Here is a 17711-nt window from a genome sequence, read left to right on the forward strand (position 1 = left end):
CGTGGAAAGAAGCTTATATTACACTTATACCGAAAACAGAAGCGGAAAAGACACAGCTTAAGAACTACCGTCCCATATCCCTACTTAATGTGGATTACAAAATTTTTGCAGAAATTACGGCTAAAAGATTAAAAAATGTATTGGTGAAAGAAATCCATAAGGACCAAGTGGGCTTTCTCCCGGGGAGGCATTTGTCAGATAATACGAGGAATATTATTAACATTTTAGAAAAACTACAAGTTAATATTAATACTAAAGCAGTTCTAATATTTGTGGATGCGGAGAAAGCCTTTGATAATATCTCTTGGAGTTTCATGAAGAAAAATTTACAGGGGATGGGGGTAGGCCAAAGTTTTGAAAACGGTATAGGTGCAATTTATTCGGAACAAAAAGCTAAGTTGATTGTAAATAATGTAGTTACAGAAGATTTTAAGATAGAGAAAGGAACAAGACAGGGTTGTCCAATCTCCCCACTGCTTTTTATATCGGTCCTGGAGGTCTTGCTTAACATGATCAGGAAAGACCAATTGGTTAAAGGTATACAACTCGGAGCTAAACAGTATAAATTAAAAGCTTTCGCTGATGATTTGGTTTTGACACTACAGGAGCCAGAATCCAGCACAAAAAGAGTATTGCAATTAATCCAAGAATTTGGTCAAGTAGCAGGTTTTAAACTGAATAAGATGAAAACTAAGGTGTTAGAGAAAAATCTTACAGAGAGTGAGAAAGAGAGGTTTCAGAAGGAGACAGGATTAACATTGGTTAAGAAAGTGAAATATCTAGGGGTTCACATGACTGCTAAAAATGTGAATTTATTCAAAGATAATTATGAAAAATGTTGGATAGAAGTAAAGAAGGATCTGGAAATATGGTCAAAATTGAAGTTATCATTGTTGGGCCGAATTGCTGCGATAAAGATGCATGTATTGCCTAGAATGTTGTTTTTGTTTCAAACATTGCAGATTTTGGATAAGATGGACTGTTTCAAGAAATGGCAGAGAGATATTTCGAGATTTGTCTGGCAGGGCAAGAAGCCAAGAATAAAATTTAAGATTTTAACTGATGCTAAAGAAAGAGGTGGATTTGCCCTGCCAGACCTTAAACTTTATTATGAATCAGCCGCATTTTGCTGGCTGAAAGATTGGCTGCTTCTTGAAAACACGGACACTTTGGATTTAGAAGGTTTTGATAATGTTTTTGGATGGCATGCATATTTATGGTATGACAAGGTTAAAGCACATAAGGCCTTTAAGAACCATATTGTCAGGAAAGCATTGTTTAATGTCTGGGTGAGATACAAGGATTTGTTGGAAAGTAAAACACCAAGGTGGTTGTCACCAATGGAGGCTAAGGCTCTGAAAAAACCCAATATGGAGACAAACTGGCCAAAATATTGTGAAATTCTAGAACAAGATGGAGATAAACTAAAGCTGCAGAGTTTTGACAAACTAAAAACTAAAGTTCGAGACTGGCTTCATTATTATCAAATAAGGGAGGCCTTTAATTTAGATAAAAAGATTGGTTTCCAGGAGGAAAAATCAAAATTAGAAACAGAATTGCTAGATCCTAAAACTAAGAATTTGTCAAGAATGTATAATTTGCTGTTGAAATGGAATACACAGGATGAAACGGTTAAATCTGTTATGATTAAATGGGCACAAGATTTTGGACATAACATTATGTTTGCTGACTGGGAACAGTTATGGACCACAGGTTTGAAATTTACGGCATGTAATGCCTTAAGAGAAAATATAATGAAAATGATTTATAGGTGGTACTTAACCCCAGTCAAGCTAGCAAAAATCTATCATTTGCCAGATAGTAAATGTTGGAAATGTAAAGAGACTGAGGGTACATTTTTTCACCTTTGGTGGACATGCCCAAGGATTAAGGCTTTCTGGGAAATGATTTATAATGAATTGAAAAAGGTATTTAAATATACCTTTCTGAAGAAACCAGAGGCCTTTCTTCTGGGCATGGTCGGCCAATTGGTGCGAAGGGAGGATAGAACTTTCTTTATGTATGCTACAGCAGCAGCAAGAATACTCATTGGGAAGTACTGGAAGACACAAGAATTGCCTACCCGAGAAGAATGGCAGATGAAAGTGATGGACTACATGGAACTGGCTGAGATGACCGGCAGAATTCGAGACCAGGGAGAAGGGTCGATGGAAGAAGATTGGAAAAAATTCAAAATATATCTTCAAAAATACTGCAATATAAAAGAATGTTAGAAAGAGGTTGGAAAAAGAATATTAGGTCGTTTTGGTAGATATGATATAATGGACTAAGCAAAAATGAGTTGTTGATTTTGATGAAATGGAGGAAGTTTAATTACATTATTTGAAATTTTAAAATACGTAAATGAAAATAAGGTTAGAAGGAATTGCTGGAAATACGATCTGAACTAGAATACAAAATTGGGAGGTGAGAGGAGGTCATGGAAATAAGTAAAGGGAAAAAGGTTAAGTAAAGGTTTAATCTGTTTTTGTTTTATTTTAACTTAATGTATTTTTATATCTTTTGTTAAGTCTTCTTTTTTATTCTATTTTATTGTTCTTTTTTATTTGTTTATTCTACGCTTTGTCACGGTCAAAGTTTTCCTTGTATTTTGTATGGTTTTTCTTTTTCTTTTTTGTAATTTTAAATTTGAAATAAATATCATTAAAAAAAAAAGACTGGCTGTGTATGTACTATGCATTTGTTTGTTTTTTTTTAAAGTTATTTTTTCACAAAGAAAAAAAGAGTTACAAATTTTTGCATAAAGCATAAGTTACTTTATCAACTGACTTCCCATCCTCCCCTTTCATGGTTTCTGTATTTACCCTCAAATGCTGTGTATTTTGCCTAAACTATTCAATACATTCACACTGTTGCTCATATTTCAAATGGGTGGGGTATGAATAAATATATTATTATTATTATTATTATTATTATTATTACTACTACTACTATTATTATTTCTGTGCAAGGGAGGAGGATGGGGGAGAAACCTAGAAGACCTCTTTGCCTCCAAAGCAACCCCATCAAGTCCAGGAATCAAGACTTCGATGATATGCATACCTATCTGGAAGTCAATCCTATCCTATTCTGAATAAAACCTTTTCAGGATTGCATTGCCTTGCAATCTTTCCTAACTATGGCCACATAGTTAGTTGTGGAAAATTGGCAAAAACAGCATTTTTTTTTCTTTTTCTGATTTCCGACTGCAGTATTCCAGATATGTCTGCAAAATCCCGGACGAATGGCAACCCTAACAAACAGATAAAATAAGAATGTGGCAAAGAAAGAAAGCTGCTGAAGAGTGAGCAGGCACATAGAAAAAGGAAGAGGTTGAAAGAAAGAAAAAAGCAACGGTGCTTCACTGGGGAATTTATAGCAACATTTTGCTCTGCTTATTCTCATTTATTTGTATGCATGAATGTAACAGGTATTGGGCCTCCTTGTGAAGAAAGTGATTCTGGTGCAATTCTCACAATTTGGCAAATTTGGACTAAAAAGCCAGTCTGTTGCAATATTTACACTAAATGAAACCTTTCTTATTAAGTATAAAAGGAAATGCTTTGTATTTATTCTACAAAAGTTCTGTTGTACTACACTTTTGAGGCACCAGAATAATTCTGCTGTATGTTACTTCCTTGTGCTAATGAGCCAAAGTGTGCCAAGCACAATGCCCCTTAAATGACATAAGGATAATTGCTGAGGCTGTTGACGCAGCAAAATGTTGCCCATCTGTTATTCCCCATGACATCTAAAGCAATATCACTAAATAGCACAAAAACAGAGTCCGTGCTCTGTTTAGATAAGAGGTTAGGTCTGAATTGTGCCAGGCAAGCCTGTGCATGTTGATTCAGAAGAAAGGTCCAGTGATTGCAATGGGGCTTACATCCAGGTAAAACTGCATAGATCTACAGCGATAATTGCCTTCTAGATTGTAGATAAGAAAATAATTAATTCATTCCCCAGTTAAGAAATCACTGTACTGCATGTGCTCCATGAATGCAAGGAGGCATACCCTGGAACAGTGACTCATGCAAACTCTCAGAGTTTGCCAGCTTCAGAGCTAGATTTTTTAATATTTCTTTTTGTAGAGACAGAACAGGTAATCTCTGAGGATGGGTATGTTGGGCTCTCAAGAACCTTTACTTACTTATTTCCTATAGGGTGGTTGCAATTCACTTGTGGCACACTAGTATGCCCGAGTGCATAACTTTGACTTACCTTATTCAGGAAATGTTTTGTACCCTCCGATGAAAATAGGGACGTCTCATTCCATAATGATAATTTTACTATTTATACCCCATATATCTTCCTGAGTTGCCCCAGTCACTCTGGGCAACTTCTAACATATATAAAAACATAATAAGACATTAAACATTTAAGAAAACACCTTCCCTATACAGGATTGCCTTCAGATGGCTCGGGGGTCAGATAACTCCATACCCTCCAACATTTATCCAATGAAAATAGGACATCCTAAGGAAAAGTGGGACATTCCGGGATCAAATCAGAAACCAGGACAGCTTCTCTAAATCAGGGATGTCAATGGAAAATAGAGGTGTTTGGAGGGTCTGATGTTTTAAGATCTGTATTAATGATACTGCCATTTCCCCAACCATACTGAAGCTGCAATCACATTTGCATTTGCAGTTGAATTCACTTCTAAGCAGACCTGCAAAGGATTGCATCATAAATGTTTACAGTTGTTAGATACTAGTCTGGCAGCTTGCTCAAAGACATACCCACCAAATGTGTCTAATTACAATTCCAGTTTAGTTTAGGTTCAGTGACACAAAACTAGGTAAATTTTAGTTAAGAGATGCCCTACAAGCAAGATATTCTAATGATTGTGTTTTGCATAACTGGTAAATTGACATCCAGTCTAGTCTGTAAGTTGCCTCTGTTTTATATAATTGTTGTTTTAAGGTAACCAGCTAGCAGGATCAACTAAATTTTGCAGCTTGTGACCCACAATTATGGATCCCCAATGAGTCACACCTGTCTTGGTTCCCAGAGCAAAAATGTGTGGTGCATGAATGGTTTCTTGAATTGCTCATGTTGACCCTTCCTCAGTTCATAATATGGATCCTGTTAAAAAATAATTGCTAGCCAGAGCTATAGGGGTAACAGTATATCTGAATATATGTAAACAACCCTCAAAATTGTTCCTTCTATTCCAGGGGTCTGCAACCTTTAAGACAAAAAGAGCCACTTTTTAAATTATTTGTTTGTTTGACCCCTCAGAATTACTCCTCCTCATAGAAATAAACATTAAATTAACAAGTTACCTGTGTGTGTGTGTGTTCTTCACTCCCCTTCAAAACAGTGACCAGCGTACATGCCCCCTTTCAATGCAGTGACCAGCGTACATGCCCCTTACAATGTAGAGGGCGGGCGGGTGGGAAGGTGACGTCGGGACGGTGCGTGACTAACGCACGCACCGCCCCCATGCAACGTCACAGCCAGTACAGCGCCTGCCACAGTGGGGAGTGTCAGGGCACACAATGCGCCTCCTCCCCTCGCTAGTATCCGCCCTGGAGCCGCGGCAAAGGTGTAAAAGAGCCACATGCGGTTCCGGAGCCGCGGGTTGCAGACCCCTGTTCTATTCACTTATTTGTTTATGAATGCATTTTTTAAAAACACTGGTGCATTATTACAGGGACAGGAAATGGCAAAGAGTAGCAGAGGAGTTGGGACTGCCCAGTAACATCAAAGCTAGGAATAGCTTCCATCCTGTGGCTGTAATTTGACAGTCTGACACAGATTTCTGAGGTGCTGAGCTGTAACTATTGCAAAACAGACAGCCTAGCAACACAGCTAAGTACAAACACCATTGCACATTTCACCCATACAAAAGAATACATAGAGAACTATGCTTCCTCCTTTCTCACTGTTCAGAGCTTAAATCAAGTTTTGCTCTCTGGATACTTTCTATGAACCCAGAACTCCAATTCCCTGTTTCTGGGGAGATGATGAGCTTGCTTTCAGATGTGCTTATCTGTTAATCCTCATGGAAATGCTCATGGAAGACTTCACAACTTTTCTCAAGGTATAGTGTTTTAAGACTGGTGCTTTAGTTTGCAATTGCAGTGCTTTTTTAAAAAAATTGATTACATATTTTCAAACCTGCATGTGAACTGCTCTGAAAGGAATTTGCCCTGAAAGGCATCCTAGAAATGCTGAAAATACACCAAAATGATAGCCAGCAGTCCACCTCTCTTAGTGTCTTCTCACTGTACCCTACCTAACACACACACCAAAAAGGTGATGCGCAGAATCCATTGGGGAGTTCTCCCAGAATACAGTTAGTTTTATTTATTTCTGTGGCACATTTGCAGGAAGCATTTGCAGTGGCTTGTGCCCATGATTTCTTTCCCCAGGAGACTGGAAAAGCGGTGGTGATTACAACTGGCTTTGAAGTACTTGTAAAATGGTTGATACAGGTTCATGAATGAGGATAGGTCTATAAAGATGATGACGATGATGATAATGATAATGATGATATTTTTGGCAATGGAAGGGTTAACCCACTGGCACCTGGGTGCATTCTGTATATCTGCCCGGAAGGATCCTTCATGGTAAGTTACCAGGGGCAGATTTAGGTTTGATGAGGCCCTAAACTACTGAAGGTAATGGGGCCCTTTACTGTGTATGTCTAGCTGTCCTTTGTCAACAAATCGTTGCTGTTTTTTGTGTTGAATATATACTATATGGTATATACTATATTTATGGACCTAATAGGTATCTAAAACCATTTGCACATAACAAAATATATATTTTATCAAAGTAATTGTTGAACTGAAATACAGTTAAGAAGAAGTATATTAATAGTGAAATACAATTAAGAAGTACGGTATATTAAGAGTGAAATAATTATTAAGTTCTAACTTAAAATGATTTTTTCCTTATAACAAACTTAATAGTGCTAATACTTTGGCATTTGACAATAACAAAAGTTCCTTTAGAAACACAATTTACAAAGACTCGTAATTTTTGGGTGGCCCCCGAGAGAGTGGGGCCCTAAGCTATAGCTTGTTTAGCTTATATGTAAATCTGGCACTGTAAGTGACCAATGTTCCTCTGTATCACATAGATTCAGAGACTTCGCCCTTTGAAATTCACTTACAGAAAACCTTCAAAAGGTGAACATGAAAAATCCAAGTAAGTAATAAAATACTTTCCCTTTGCATTGAAGGTTATTGAATTGCTTTTCCACAACAAATTCTGAATGCTTTTGCATGTTGAACGTTGCTTTGATATGATCAGACTAGGATTTTTATAAAATGACTTTTCCCCCATCTGAAAGGAATTGTTTTGCATAAATAATGTTCTGTAATGTTCTCAATGATGTTACATTCACAAACGGTGCAGTCCATGAGTGTAGCCAGGGGGGTGCAGGGGGGGCAACCGCCCCCCTAAATCAAGTAAATAAATAAAAATACTTAACTATCTGACCAATTGCATCAAGGATAGCTCGGTTCTCCCCCCCACCAAACAAAACTCCTACCCCCCCCAACATAAATCCAGGCTACGCCCATGGTGCAGTCCCTACACAGAAGTTAAGCCTCACTGAATTCAATGGGGCATACTCAGAGGCAAGCATTTACTATTGTATGACAGCCTAAGTGAGGCGGCTAAGTGAATAATTGTTGGTGGCAATAATGTGGGACAGCAAATAAGATATTAGCATGATAAATAAGAGAACAGAAAATAAAGGATGATTCCCCACCCAATAAAAACATAGGACTCACCTAATGAACCCTGGCAGCAGAAGCCCTGTGCAAGAGCTTCCACTTGTGCAATGGGACGTCCCTCCTCTTTTCTCCCCCACTGCCCCAAATTGGCTTGAGTGGGTGTGGGTGTGGAGAACGCCTAGAACAGCTTGCAGGGAAAATGGGGATCGTTCCATCTGGCAAGCTGATACGCTTGTGCAGACATAATGTTTGTAATAGCACTACACTGAATTCCACCCATAACCAGGAGGCTATAGATGGTATTCAACCAAGTTTTATTCAGACCAGATCCATTAAAATTAATAGGACTAATTTAGTCATGTTTATTAATTTCAGTGGGCCTGATGTGAGTAAAATGTAATCGAATGCCAACCTATGCACACTGGGGTATATACAACTATTCCAAGAATAAAAAAAAAACTTTTAATGTATCAATAAAAACCAAAGTATCTTGGAAAATAAGCAGTAACTGTCCAGATACTTTGTCATTCGTAAAGATTACAAATACAAAGCCTTGCACTTTTAACTGAAGCAGTTAATGAATGCTAATGTACAAGTATGGCTCAACTGCTGAATTATCCAATTAATTCTGAGATTATGGCTTTGCGTTTGTTAATAATGCTTGCTGACCAGGGCTGTGTTGATTATTTCATCTCGCCCATCAATTGTGCAAGAGCTTTGCACAGAGAGGCACAAACAGTTTATTATCTTTCACAGCTCTCTGGATCTAGGCCAGTCTTTTCCCAGGGTTCCCAGACAAGAGCCTCTGTCAGACATGGAGAACTTCACTCACTCGTTGTCATTAGACCCATTCTTGGCAAAAGCAGCAAGAGATACATCTACTGATGTGGTCAAAAGCGCTGTGAAGGACTTTGCCGATGACTACCTCAACAGGGCTGCTATTTTCAATAGTATGGATGAAATAGTGACTGAAGTGGCCCATGCAGCTTTGCCTGAACTAGTGAGTAATATACTGGCCACCTTTCTCCCACATCTCCTCCTTCCTGCCCCCTGTGCAAAAGGAAATAAATGCAGAATTTATCTGATGGTACTGTGTAATGTATATGCTCTTTTACTGCTGGCTTAGATCCAAGAGGCACAGCAAGAATTGGACCAAGAAGAACTGCTGGATGGGATCATCTTGTGTGTTGTTGAGGAGGAAGCCCATGCCTTAGTTCAGACTGTCCTTGATGAATATCATTCTGAAATGTTTAAACTGCAGAAGGAAGAGGTAAGCTTAGAACTTGTGCTCAAAGAATTTAAGAAGTACCTTGTCGGCTCAGAGCAAAGGTCTGTGTATTCCACCATTCTGTTTCTTACCTTTGGGAAGCCAGAAACAGGATATGAAGACAACTGATATCCTCCAGTTTGTCTCCAGCCGAAAGTTACACTTCATGGAAGATGGAGTGTCCATTTTGCTGCTATGTCATTTATTGATCTGCATTAATTTAGTCATAAGTGATTACAATTATATCATAATGGCCAAACTATCCTATCAGTTAAGCTAGCTGCGCTTAAGAGAAACCATGAAATAGACAACTGGAACTTTTTATATTTTTTGATGCTATTGAACTATTGGGGGGTCTGTATTCTAGATTATATTTTATATATTTGTATACCACTTAGTACTTAAGACAAGCTGTTTACAAAACAACAATATGTATATATATTTCAAACAGTGACTTTGAGAAGCTATGTTGCAATAGAAAACAGAACTACCACACTATGCAATTAAAATAATAATGCCTCAAAAGACAAAAACATAGTAGCTCCCAATATTGCCAGCCAGCACAGCTGTAACATGGGAGTTCAAAATATCTGGAGAGAAAATTTTTGAAAAATTGGAAGCTTTGGACAAGAAAGCAGATGAGCAAACAGCAAAGATTGACCAAAATACAGAATGCCTAAATAAATTAACTGGACAAGTGGCACAGAACACACAAGCAATTGGTCAGTTGACGGAGGCTACAGCAGAAAATCGGAAATTGGCTGAGGATACCAGACAAAAATTAGAAAATTTAGAACAAGAGGTAAGACCACTCACCAAACAAGTAGGGGAACATCAGATTTATCTCTCTATGATAGAACTGCGAAATCGTGAGAATAATTTGAGGATTAGGTCGCTACAAGAAGCAGAAGAAGGAAACCTAGCTGAGTTTTTAACCAAAGAATTTTCCAAGTTCTGGAATTTAGAGGAAAAGGATTTTAAAATTGTGTCAGCCTTCAGGCTTGGAAGATTTATAAAAAAGGAGAGGCCCAGAGACTGCCTGATAACATTGAGATCGAAGGAGGAAAGGGACAAGATTTTGGGCCTACACTACTGGACATTTTGGACAGAAGAATTGAAATTTACAAAGATATTCCTAGACAACTGTTGGACCTTAGAGCCGCCTATTCTGAACTTGCCAAATTATTAAGGAGCAACGCAATTGCTTTTAGGTGGGAATTTCCCCAAGGAATATCCTTTACCTTTAGAGGGAAAAAGGTCAAAATTAGAACATCGGAAGAGAGAGATAAATTTCTGTCTACATACGGAGAGGACCTTCAAAAAGGAATTGAACTACCTCCTGGGCCTGGGGTAACGCCAGTACCACCACCTGTGGAACCTGAAGATCCTGTGAACAAGATACCACCCCTTGAAAAATAACCAGATCAATTCAGGATGTCTCTGCAACTGCTGAGCTGGAATATAAATGGTTGTAACATTCCGGAAAAAAGGAAGAAAATATTTCATATATTAAAAAAAGAACAATTGGACATTATTTGCCTACAGGAAACACATGTGACAAGGCTCCACAGAAAAGTGTTAATAAATAAAAGATTGGGCCAGGAATTTATATCTTCGGACAAAGTGAAGAAGAGAGGTGTGGTGATATATGCGAAAGAGAGCCTGTCACCTAAATTCTTATTTAAAGATGAACATGGAAGAATTTTGGCAATTGAGATACAACACCAAGGAGAGAAACTGTTGATATTAGGAATCTATGCACCTAACGAAGGGAAATCGGAATTTTACAAGAAGCTGCATGAGACTATGCTGGACTATCTGGACTACAACAACATCATAATGATGGGAGATATGAATGGGGTCGTATCAACTAACATGGACAAGTCACAAAGCCAAAATGTTACAAAAGACGGCAGACTACCTAAAACTTTTTTTGAAATGACAGACAATATGGACTTGATTGACATCTGGAGGACAAAGAACCCACTAGGAAGAGAGGGAACATTCTTTTCTGAAGCCCAACTGACCTGGACAAGAATCGACCAAATATGGATATCTAGAGGCCTGGCACCTAAGGCCAGAAAAGTGGAAATCTGCCCAAAGACCTGTTCCGACCATAATGCAGTAAAGATGGATATGACACTACTACCAACCGGCTCTTTTAGATGGAAGATGAATGACAATTTGTTCAGAGATCAGGAAATTACCAAGAAGGCCCAAAAAGTTTTGAAGGACTATTTTGAGATAAATATGAATACTATGGTGGAAAAAAGAATCGTCTGGGACGCAAGTAAAGCTGTAATGAGGGGATTCTTGATACAGCAGAATGCCGTAAAGAAAAGGACACAAAATGAGAAAAAAGACAAGATCCTGGATAAAATAAAAGAATTAGAGAAGAAGTTAAGATTAAATCCAAAGTCACAGCCAACTCTGAGAGAAATTAAACTTTATCAAACACAATATTCTAAATTGATAAATCAGGAAATAGAATGGAAGGTCAAATTAATGAAACAAAAAACGTTCGAGTCGGCGAATAAATGTGGAAAACTGCTAGCTTGGCAGTTGAAGAGAAGACAAAGATTAAATACGGTTACAAGCTTAGAGATTGAAGGAAAAAGCATTCAGAATCCTGTGGACATTAGAAAGTGTTTCCAGAGATACTTCAAAAAACTATACACCCAAGGGCCGCAAGACGAGGCTGAGATTAAACAATTTTTGGCAAAAAATGGACTATCCAAATTGTCACAAGAAAATAGGACAATCCTGAATTCCAAAATAACACGACAAGAGATTGAACAAGCCATTCAGAACATGCAACTGGGCAAGTCCCCAGGGCCAGATGGGCTGACCTCCAAGTACTATAAGACATTAAAAGACTATGTGATACAACCTTTGATGGAGGTCAGCAATGAAATTTTGGAGGGGAAGAGGGCACCGGAGTCGTGGAAGGAAGCGTTTATCACATTAATACCAAAGACGGAAGCTGAAAAGACACAACTTAAGAACTATCGTCCCATCTCTCTTTTAAACGTGGATTACAAAATATTTGCAGACATTTTGGCAAGTAGACTTAAAAAAGTTTTAAATGAAGTAATCCATAAGGACCAGGCAGGCTTTCTCCCAGGTAGACATTTGTTTGCTAATACAAGGAACATTATTGACATTTTGGAACTTTTGCAAACAGATATAAATACAAAAGCAGTTTTAATTTTTATAGATGCGGAGAAGGCCTTTGACAACATCTCCTGGAAATTTATGATGGGAAACTTGAAAGAAATGGGAGTGGGACGGGGTTTTGAGAATGGGATTGAGGCTATATATTCAGAGCAGAAAGCTAAACTGATAGTTAACAATGTGGTTACAGAGGAATTTAAAATTGAAAAAGGAACACGACAAGGTTGCCCTATTTCCCCTTTGTTATTTATCTCGGTTCTGGAAGTGCTATTGAATATGATCAGAGGGGACCGGTTGGTGGAAGGAATCCAGGTCGGACAGAAACAATACAAATTAAAAGCTTTTGCAGATGACCTGGTTTTGACCTTGCAGGAGCCAGAGTCTAGTACGAAAAGAGTATTACAACTGATTAATGATTTTGGTCGGGTGGCTGGATTTAAATTGAATAAACAGAAAACTAAAGTTTTGGGGAAAAACTTAACAGACACAGAGTCAGAACGGTTTCAGAAAGAGACAGAACTTAATGTGGTTAAAAAAGTAAAATACCTAGGGGTAAACATAACATCAAAAAATCTAAGTCTATTTAAGGATAACTATGAAAAATGCTGGGCAGAAATTAAGAGAGACTTAGATAGTTGGTCAAAATTGAAACTTTCTTTGTTAGGCCGAATTGCTGCTATTAAGATGAATGTATTGCCAAAGATGTTGTTTTTGTTTCAAACACTTCAGGTTTTGGACAAGACGGAGTGCTTTCAGAAGTGGCAAAGAGATATTTCTAAGTTTGTCTGGCAGGGCAAAAAGCCCAGAATTAAGTTTAAGATATTAACCGACGCGAAAGAAAGAGGGGGCTTTGCCCTGCCAGATCTAAAGTTGTATTATGAGGCCGCAGCGTTCTGCTGTCTAAAAGATTGGCTACTTCTTGAAGACACTGACGTGTTGGATTTGGAAGGGTTTAACAATGCTTTTGGATGGCATGCATACTTATGGTATGACAAGGTTAAAGCAAATAAGGCCTTTAAGAACCATATTGTCAGAAAATCACTGTTTAATGTCTGGACAAAATATAAAGACTTGCTGGAAAATAAAACTCCAAGGTGGCTTTCACTTTTGGAAGCTAAGGCCCGAAAAAGACCCAATATGGAGGCCAAATGGCCTAAATATTGGGAAATATTAGAAAAAGATGGAGACAATTGGAAATTGCAGAGTTTGGAGAAAATGAAGGATAAAGTGCGAGACTGGTTACATTACGCTCAGATTAAAGAAGTTTTTAAAAATGACAAGAAACTAGGGTTCCAGGTGGAGAAATCGAAACTAGAAACAGAATTGTTAGAACCAAAGACTAAGGTACTTTCAAGGATGTATAACTTGCTGTTAAAATGGAATACACAAGATGAAATTGTCAAATCGGCTATGATAAGGTGGGCACAGGACATTGGGTATAATATTATGTTTGAGGACTGGGAAAGGTTGTGGAGTACTGGATTGAAATTTACTGCATGCAATGCTTTGAAAGAAAATGTAATGAAAATGATATATAGATGGTATATGACCCCAGTCAAACTTGCAAAAATTTACCACCTGTCTGATAATAAGTGTTGGAAATGTAAAGAGAGTGAAGGAACATTCTTCCACCTCTGGTGGACTTGCCCTAAAGTGAAGGCGTTCTGGGAAATGATTTATAATGAACTGAAAAAGGTATTTAAGTATACCTTTACTAAGAAACCAGAGGCCTTTCTTTTGGGTATTGTCGGCCAAGGGGTGGTAAAGAAGGATTGGACATTTTTTATGTATGCAACAACAGCAGCAAGGATACTTCTCGCAAAGTACTGGAAAACTCAAGATCTACCCACACTGGAAGAATGGCAGATGCAACTGATAGACTATATGGAACTAGCTGAGATGACTGGCAGAATTCGTGACCTGGGAGAAGAGAGGATGGAGGAGGATTGGAAGAAATTTAAGAACTATTTACAAAAATATTGCAACTTGAGTGAATGCTAAGCAGGATGCTAGATCATAAATAATTGAGCACCACTAACTTAGATGATTTAAGAAAATAAGTGAGATTGAGAAAATATAACTATTTTTGAGAACTAGAAGATTATGAAATATAGAAGGGATATAAGAATGCAAATAAGATAACAAATTGCTGGTTAAAAGTTATAACGATGAAAGTGGGAGCGGGAGATGTGAGGAAGTCCAAAAAAAAAAAAGTGAAACTATGTTAAGATATTTGTTATATTGTCTGTTACATTTATTCTTATTGTAAACTCCAATAAATATTATATTAACAAATATATGTATATATCTGGAGGGCACCAGCTTGGTGAAGGCTGCAGTATGGTATAGAGGTAAGACTAGGACCTATGAGGTCCAGGTTCAAATCCCTACTCAGCCATCTAAGTCACTTGGTAACCTCAAGCCAGTTACGATCTCTCAGTTTAACCAACATCACAGGAGCATTGTGAGAATAAAATGGGGATGAGGAAGAAATCCATTTACACAGCTTTAGGCACCCTGGAGGAAGGGTGAGATAATGTATCAGAAGGTAAAATAAAGTAAGTTGGGGGAGGGCAGAAGTTTGGGTCTCTGTGACAAAGCCCAGGATGCTCAGACTTGCCATTCAAAGAGGAAATTTAGCAAGTGACTCCTGGTGGTTTTCTGGATATGCACAGTCCCCTTCACCCGCCATTGAGCTTTTTCTCCTTCTACTGCCATTTTCAAATTTTATATTAATTGCCATTAATAAAATGAACTTCATTACTTCTAATCATCCCACAAGAGCAGCGAGGGTTGCACGCTCCCTCCACTTGATGCACTGAAATGAGTTTGCCTCTCTCACCACCACTCTTCACTGTCTGTTCAGTGCCATTTCTCTTTGAGATTCATCTCACTATTAAGGCACATCATTCAGTCTGGACTCTGTCCTTCACATTCTAATTACTTGGAGAAAGAAATAAAAAAGAAAGAAAAGATTGCTGTTATTGTCAGGCACAATGCAGAGACCTGTCTTCATTTATTTGCATATCAGGCAGGAGCACGTCAACCTCCCCTCTTCTGCCAAGGTAATCTCCACAAACAAGCATCTCTGCATGTACGTCAGCGAGGAGCTACACAAAATCACAATGCACTCTTCCTTATTAGAAACCAAATCCATTACAATGCATGCCAAGTTCCCTACAACACGACAGGGTGTAATCTATAAATCATATGCCACAAGTATTTATGCCGCCTGTCAGTTCTTATCCTTTAGTACCCAGGCAAAGCATTTTTCCTTTTACTGATTCTCAGCATCAAAGTGGCATTTTAAGACCTCTTTTGAAAAACGACAGCAACCACGAAGCATATCAAAACTCACCCTTTGGCCAGGCAGAGGTGTGAAGGTGAGGCTTATTTCATAGCCACCCTGCTTGAGATATGAACATGGCATCAGGAAAACTCTGATTTTGTACTGGAATACATAATTATTAACTAAGGGCTTATCCATACTTTCCAGGCACAGGCCACTGCTTTCCCCATGAAAACATGCTCTTTAAAGCTGAATTGGAGCTAACACCAATTTGGGTTTTCTACGGATTGCTGTTTGCCTTGATTGAGCTTTAAAGAGCGGGTTTTTGTGGGGACAACTCCAGAGCAAAAATAAAGGGCAATTGGACATGGAGCTATAAATCACGGACGGTAGTGGAGGAAAGAGTGGAGGAAAGGTAAGTGTGGATAAGCCTTATCTATAAAATATATATATAGTGTTTCCTAAAAGAAAATACTTCTTCATGAGCTGTTTAATGAATTTTCTACCACATAGCTTAGATTGGGGGTGGGGAACTCTCCAGATGTTGCTGGTTTCTAACTCCCAACATTCCCTACCAGCATGACTATTTTTGAGTGATTATGAGAATTCCAGTTCAACCAAATTTGGAAGGCCAGAGTTCCCCCACCCTTGGCTTAGGTGGTGTTCAAAAGGAGTTCAGGCTGGTTTTCTCAGTGTGGTGTAGTGGTTAAGAGCGGTAGTCTTGTAATCTGGGGAACCGGGTTCGCTTCTCCGCTCCTCCACATGCAGCTGCTGGGTGACCTTGGGCCAGTCACACTTCTTTGAAGTCTCTCAGCCCCACTCACCTCACAGAGTGTTTGTTGTGGGGGAGGAAGGGAAAGGAGAATGTTAGCCGCTTTGAGACTCCTTAAAGGGAGTGAAAGGTGGGATATCAAATCCAAACTCTTCTTCTTTGTCTTCTTCCAAGTGTCCTTACTAACTATCGCCGAGGGCTTGAATACTGATATGAAATCTAAAGACTTAGTGATCATATCGCCGATGGTTGTTCAGTTATCCACAATGCAAACAAGGAAAGCTTTCAAGGACTGTAGATTTATGCTACAAGAATGTCTAGTGTCTAGCCCTTGCTGAGAAAACACGTAACTTGAAAGCAATAAAAGGAAAACCAGACAAATCCAATGCAGTGTGGGGGCCATTTATTTCATCCACTAACAAAATTGAGCTTAAAAACAGACTTTCAAGGGCATCTGTGCAGGTCTGGAGGTCACGAGCAGGACAGACTGAATATACCTACTCTGGACACAAGATCTTCTTATGAACTGAATAATTTATAAGCAGCCCCCGAGACGTTGTGTTTTGTATATTTGGATTCTTTGTATGGATAGATGAGAATAGTTTTGTTATGTATTACCAGATATTAGCTTTTGGTGGTGGTCCTGTTATGTGATGTTATATCTGTTATTCAAATAGCCAAGAAAAAATATTGGAAGAAAAAAGAGTTAAGGTAAATTGATGAAATATAATAAGTCTTCCAATGAATATTAGTCATGATAGCTAGATGGACTAGCCATGTTCAGAAGTACTTGTTTGGGTGCAAATAACAGGGAAAAGTTGTTGCCCTCATACCTTACTTGGAGGTTTCCTAGAGGCATGTCGTTGGTCAGACTGGGAAACAAAGTGCTGGGTAAGAAAGGCTTTTGATCTGATCCAGGAGGACGGTACTTGTGTTATTACAAGTTAACAATTTAGTACAATTGACTTCACCTGAATATTTTGCTCTTTTGGAATATGTTAGGAAGGTTGTGGCAAAAATATAAGGGCAAGTAAAAGCAAGAAACACACAGCAGCAGTATAAACAGGTAGGAATAAAATAATTAGGAAGTAACTACTGAAGAAGGGGGTATCCTGACTCTTGAAATTTAACACAAGTTTTTTTGTTGACTTCTTAGACTGCAACAGAAATTGCTTGAGATACCTCAAACTTCTTCACAAAACCGGAAGGTCTAATAAAACTTGGTGGTTTTTTTTAAAGAAAAAAGAGAAATCACACTTTGTGACATTTTTTCAAGTTCAGTGCTGCTTGACACAATCCTGATTAAGGAAATCAGCAGTGCAGCCTCCAGAGACAATATTTCTCTGACCCTAAGGTCACCATACTTGAGGACAAAAAAGCTTTGGGGGATGGATAAAATATGAGGCTGTTGAATTAAAGCACATTAACAATTTGACCCTCCACTATATGATCTGCCATGGATCATTATCTCTTAAAATGTCAGAATATTTATACACTTTTAGATTGTCCATGAGA

The 17711-nt window shown here is 38.4% G+C and overlaps 1 protein-coding gene across 8 annotated transcripts in view; it reads left to right on the forward strand.

Annotated features, from left to right (window-relative positions):
* Positions 1-17711, forward strand: part of LOC308464336 (uncharacterized protein) — a 63867-nt gene that overhangs the window by 16268 nt on the left and 29888 nt on the right. For 4 of the 8 annotated variants that reach the window (XR_013979955.1, XR_013979956.1, XR_013979957.1 and 1 more), the window contains exons 1-4: positions 5894-6049; positions 7094-7161; positions 8451-8694; positions 8821-8964. Coding sequence is in view for 5 of the 8 variants with exons in the window: in XM_080983686.1 (XP_080839812.1) it covers positions 6011-6049; positions 7094-7161; positions 8451-8694; positions 8821-8964 (495 nt within the window). In the remaining 3 variants the exon portion in view is untranslated. Of the gene's footprint in view, positions 1-5659; positions 6050-6560; positions 6579-7093; positions 7162-8450; positions 8695-8820; positions 8965-17711 lie in introns of those variants that run through there. The other 4 variants (XM_080983682.1, XM_080983683.1, XM_080983685.1 and 1 more) reach the window with 3 other exon arrangements.

Source organism: Podarcis pityusensis (assembly GCF_964106645.2).
Source record: "Podarcis pityusensis genome assembly, chromosome: 15".
Classification (NCBI taxonomy): domain Eukaryota; kingdom Metazoa; phylum Chordata; class Lepidosauria; order Squamata; family Lacertidae; genus Podarcis; species Podarcis pityusensis.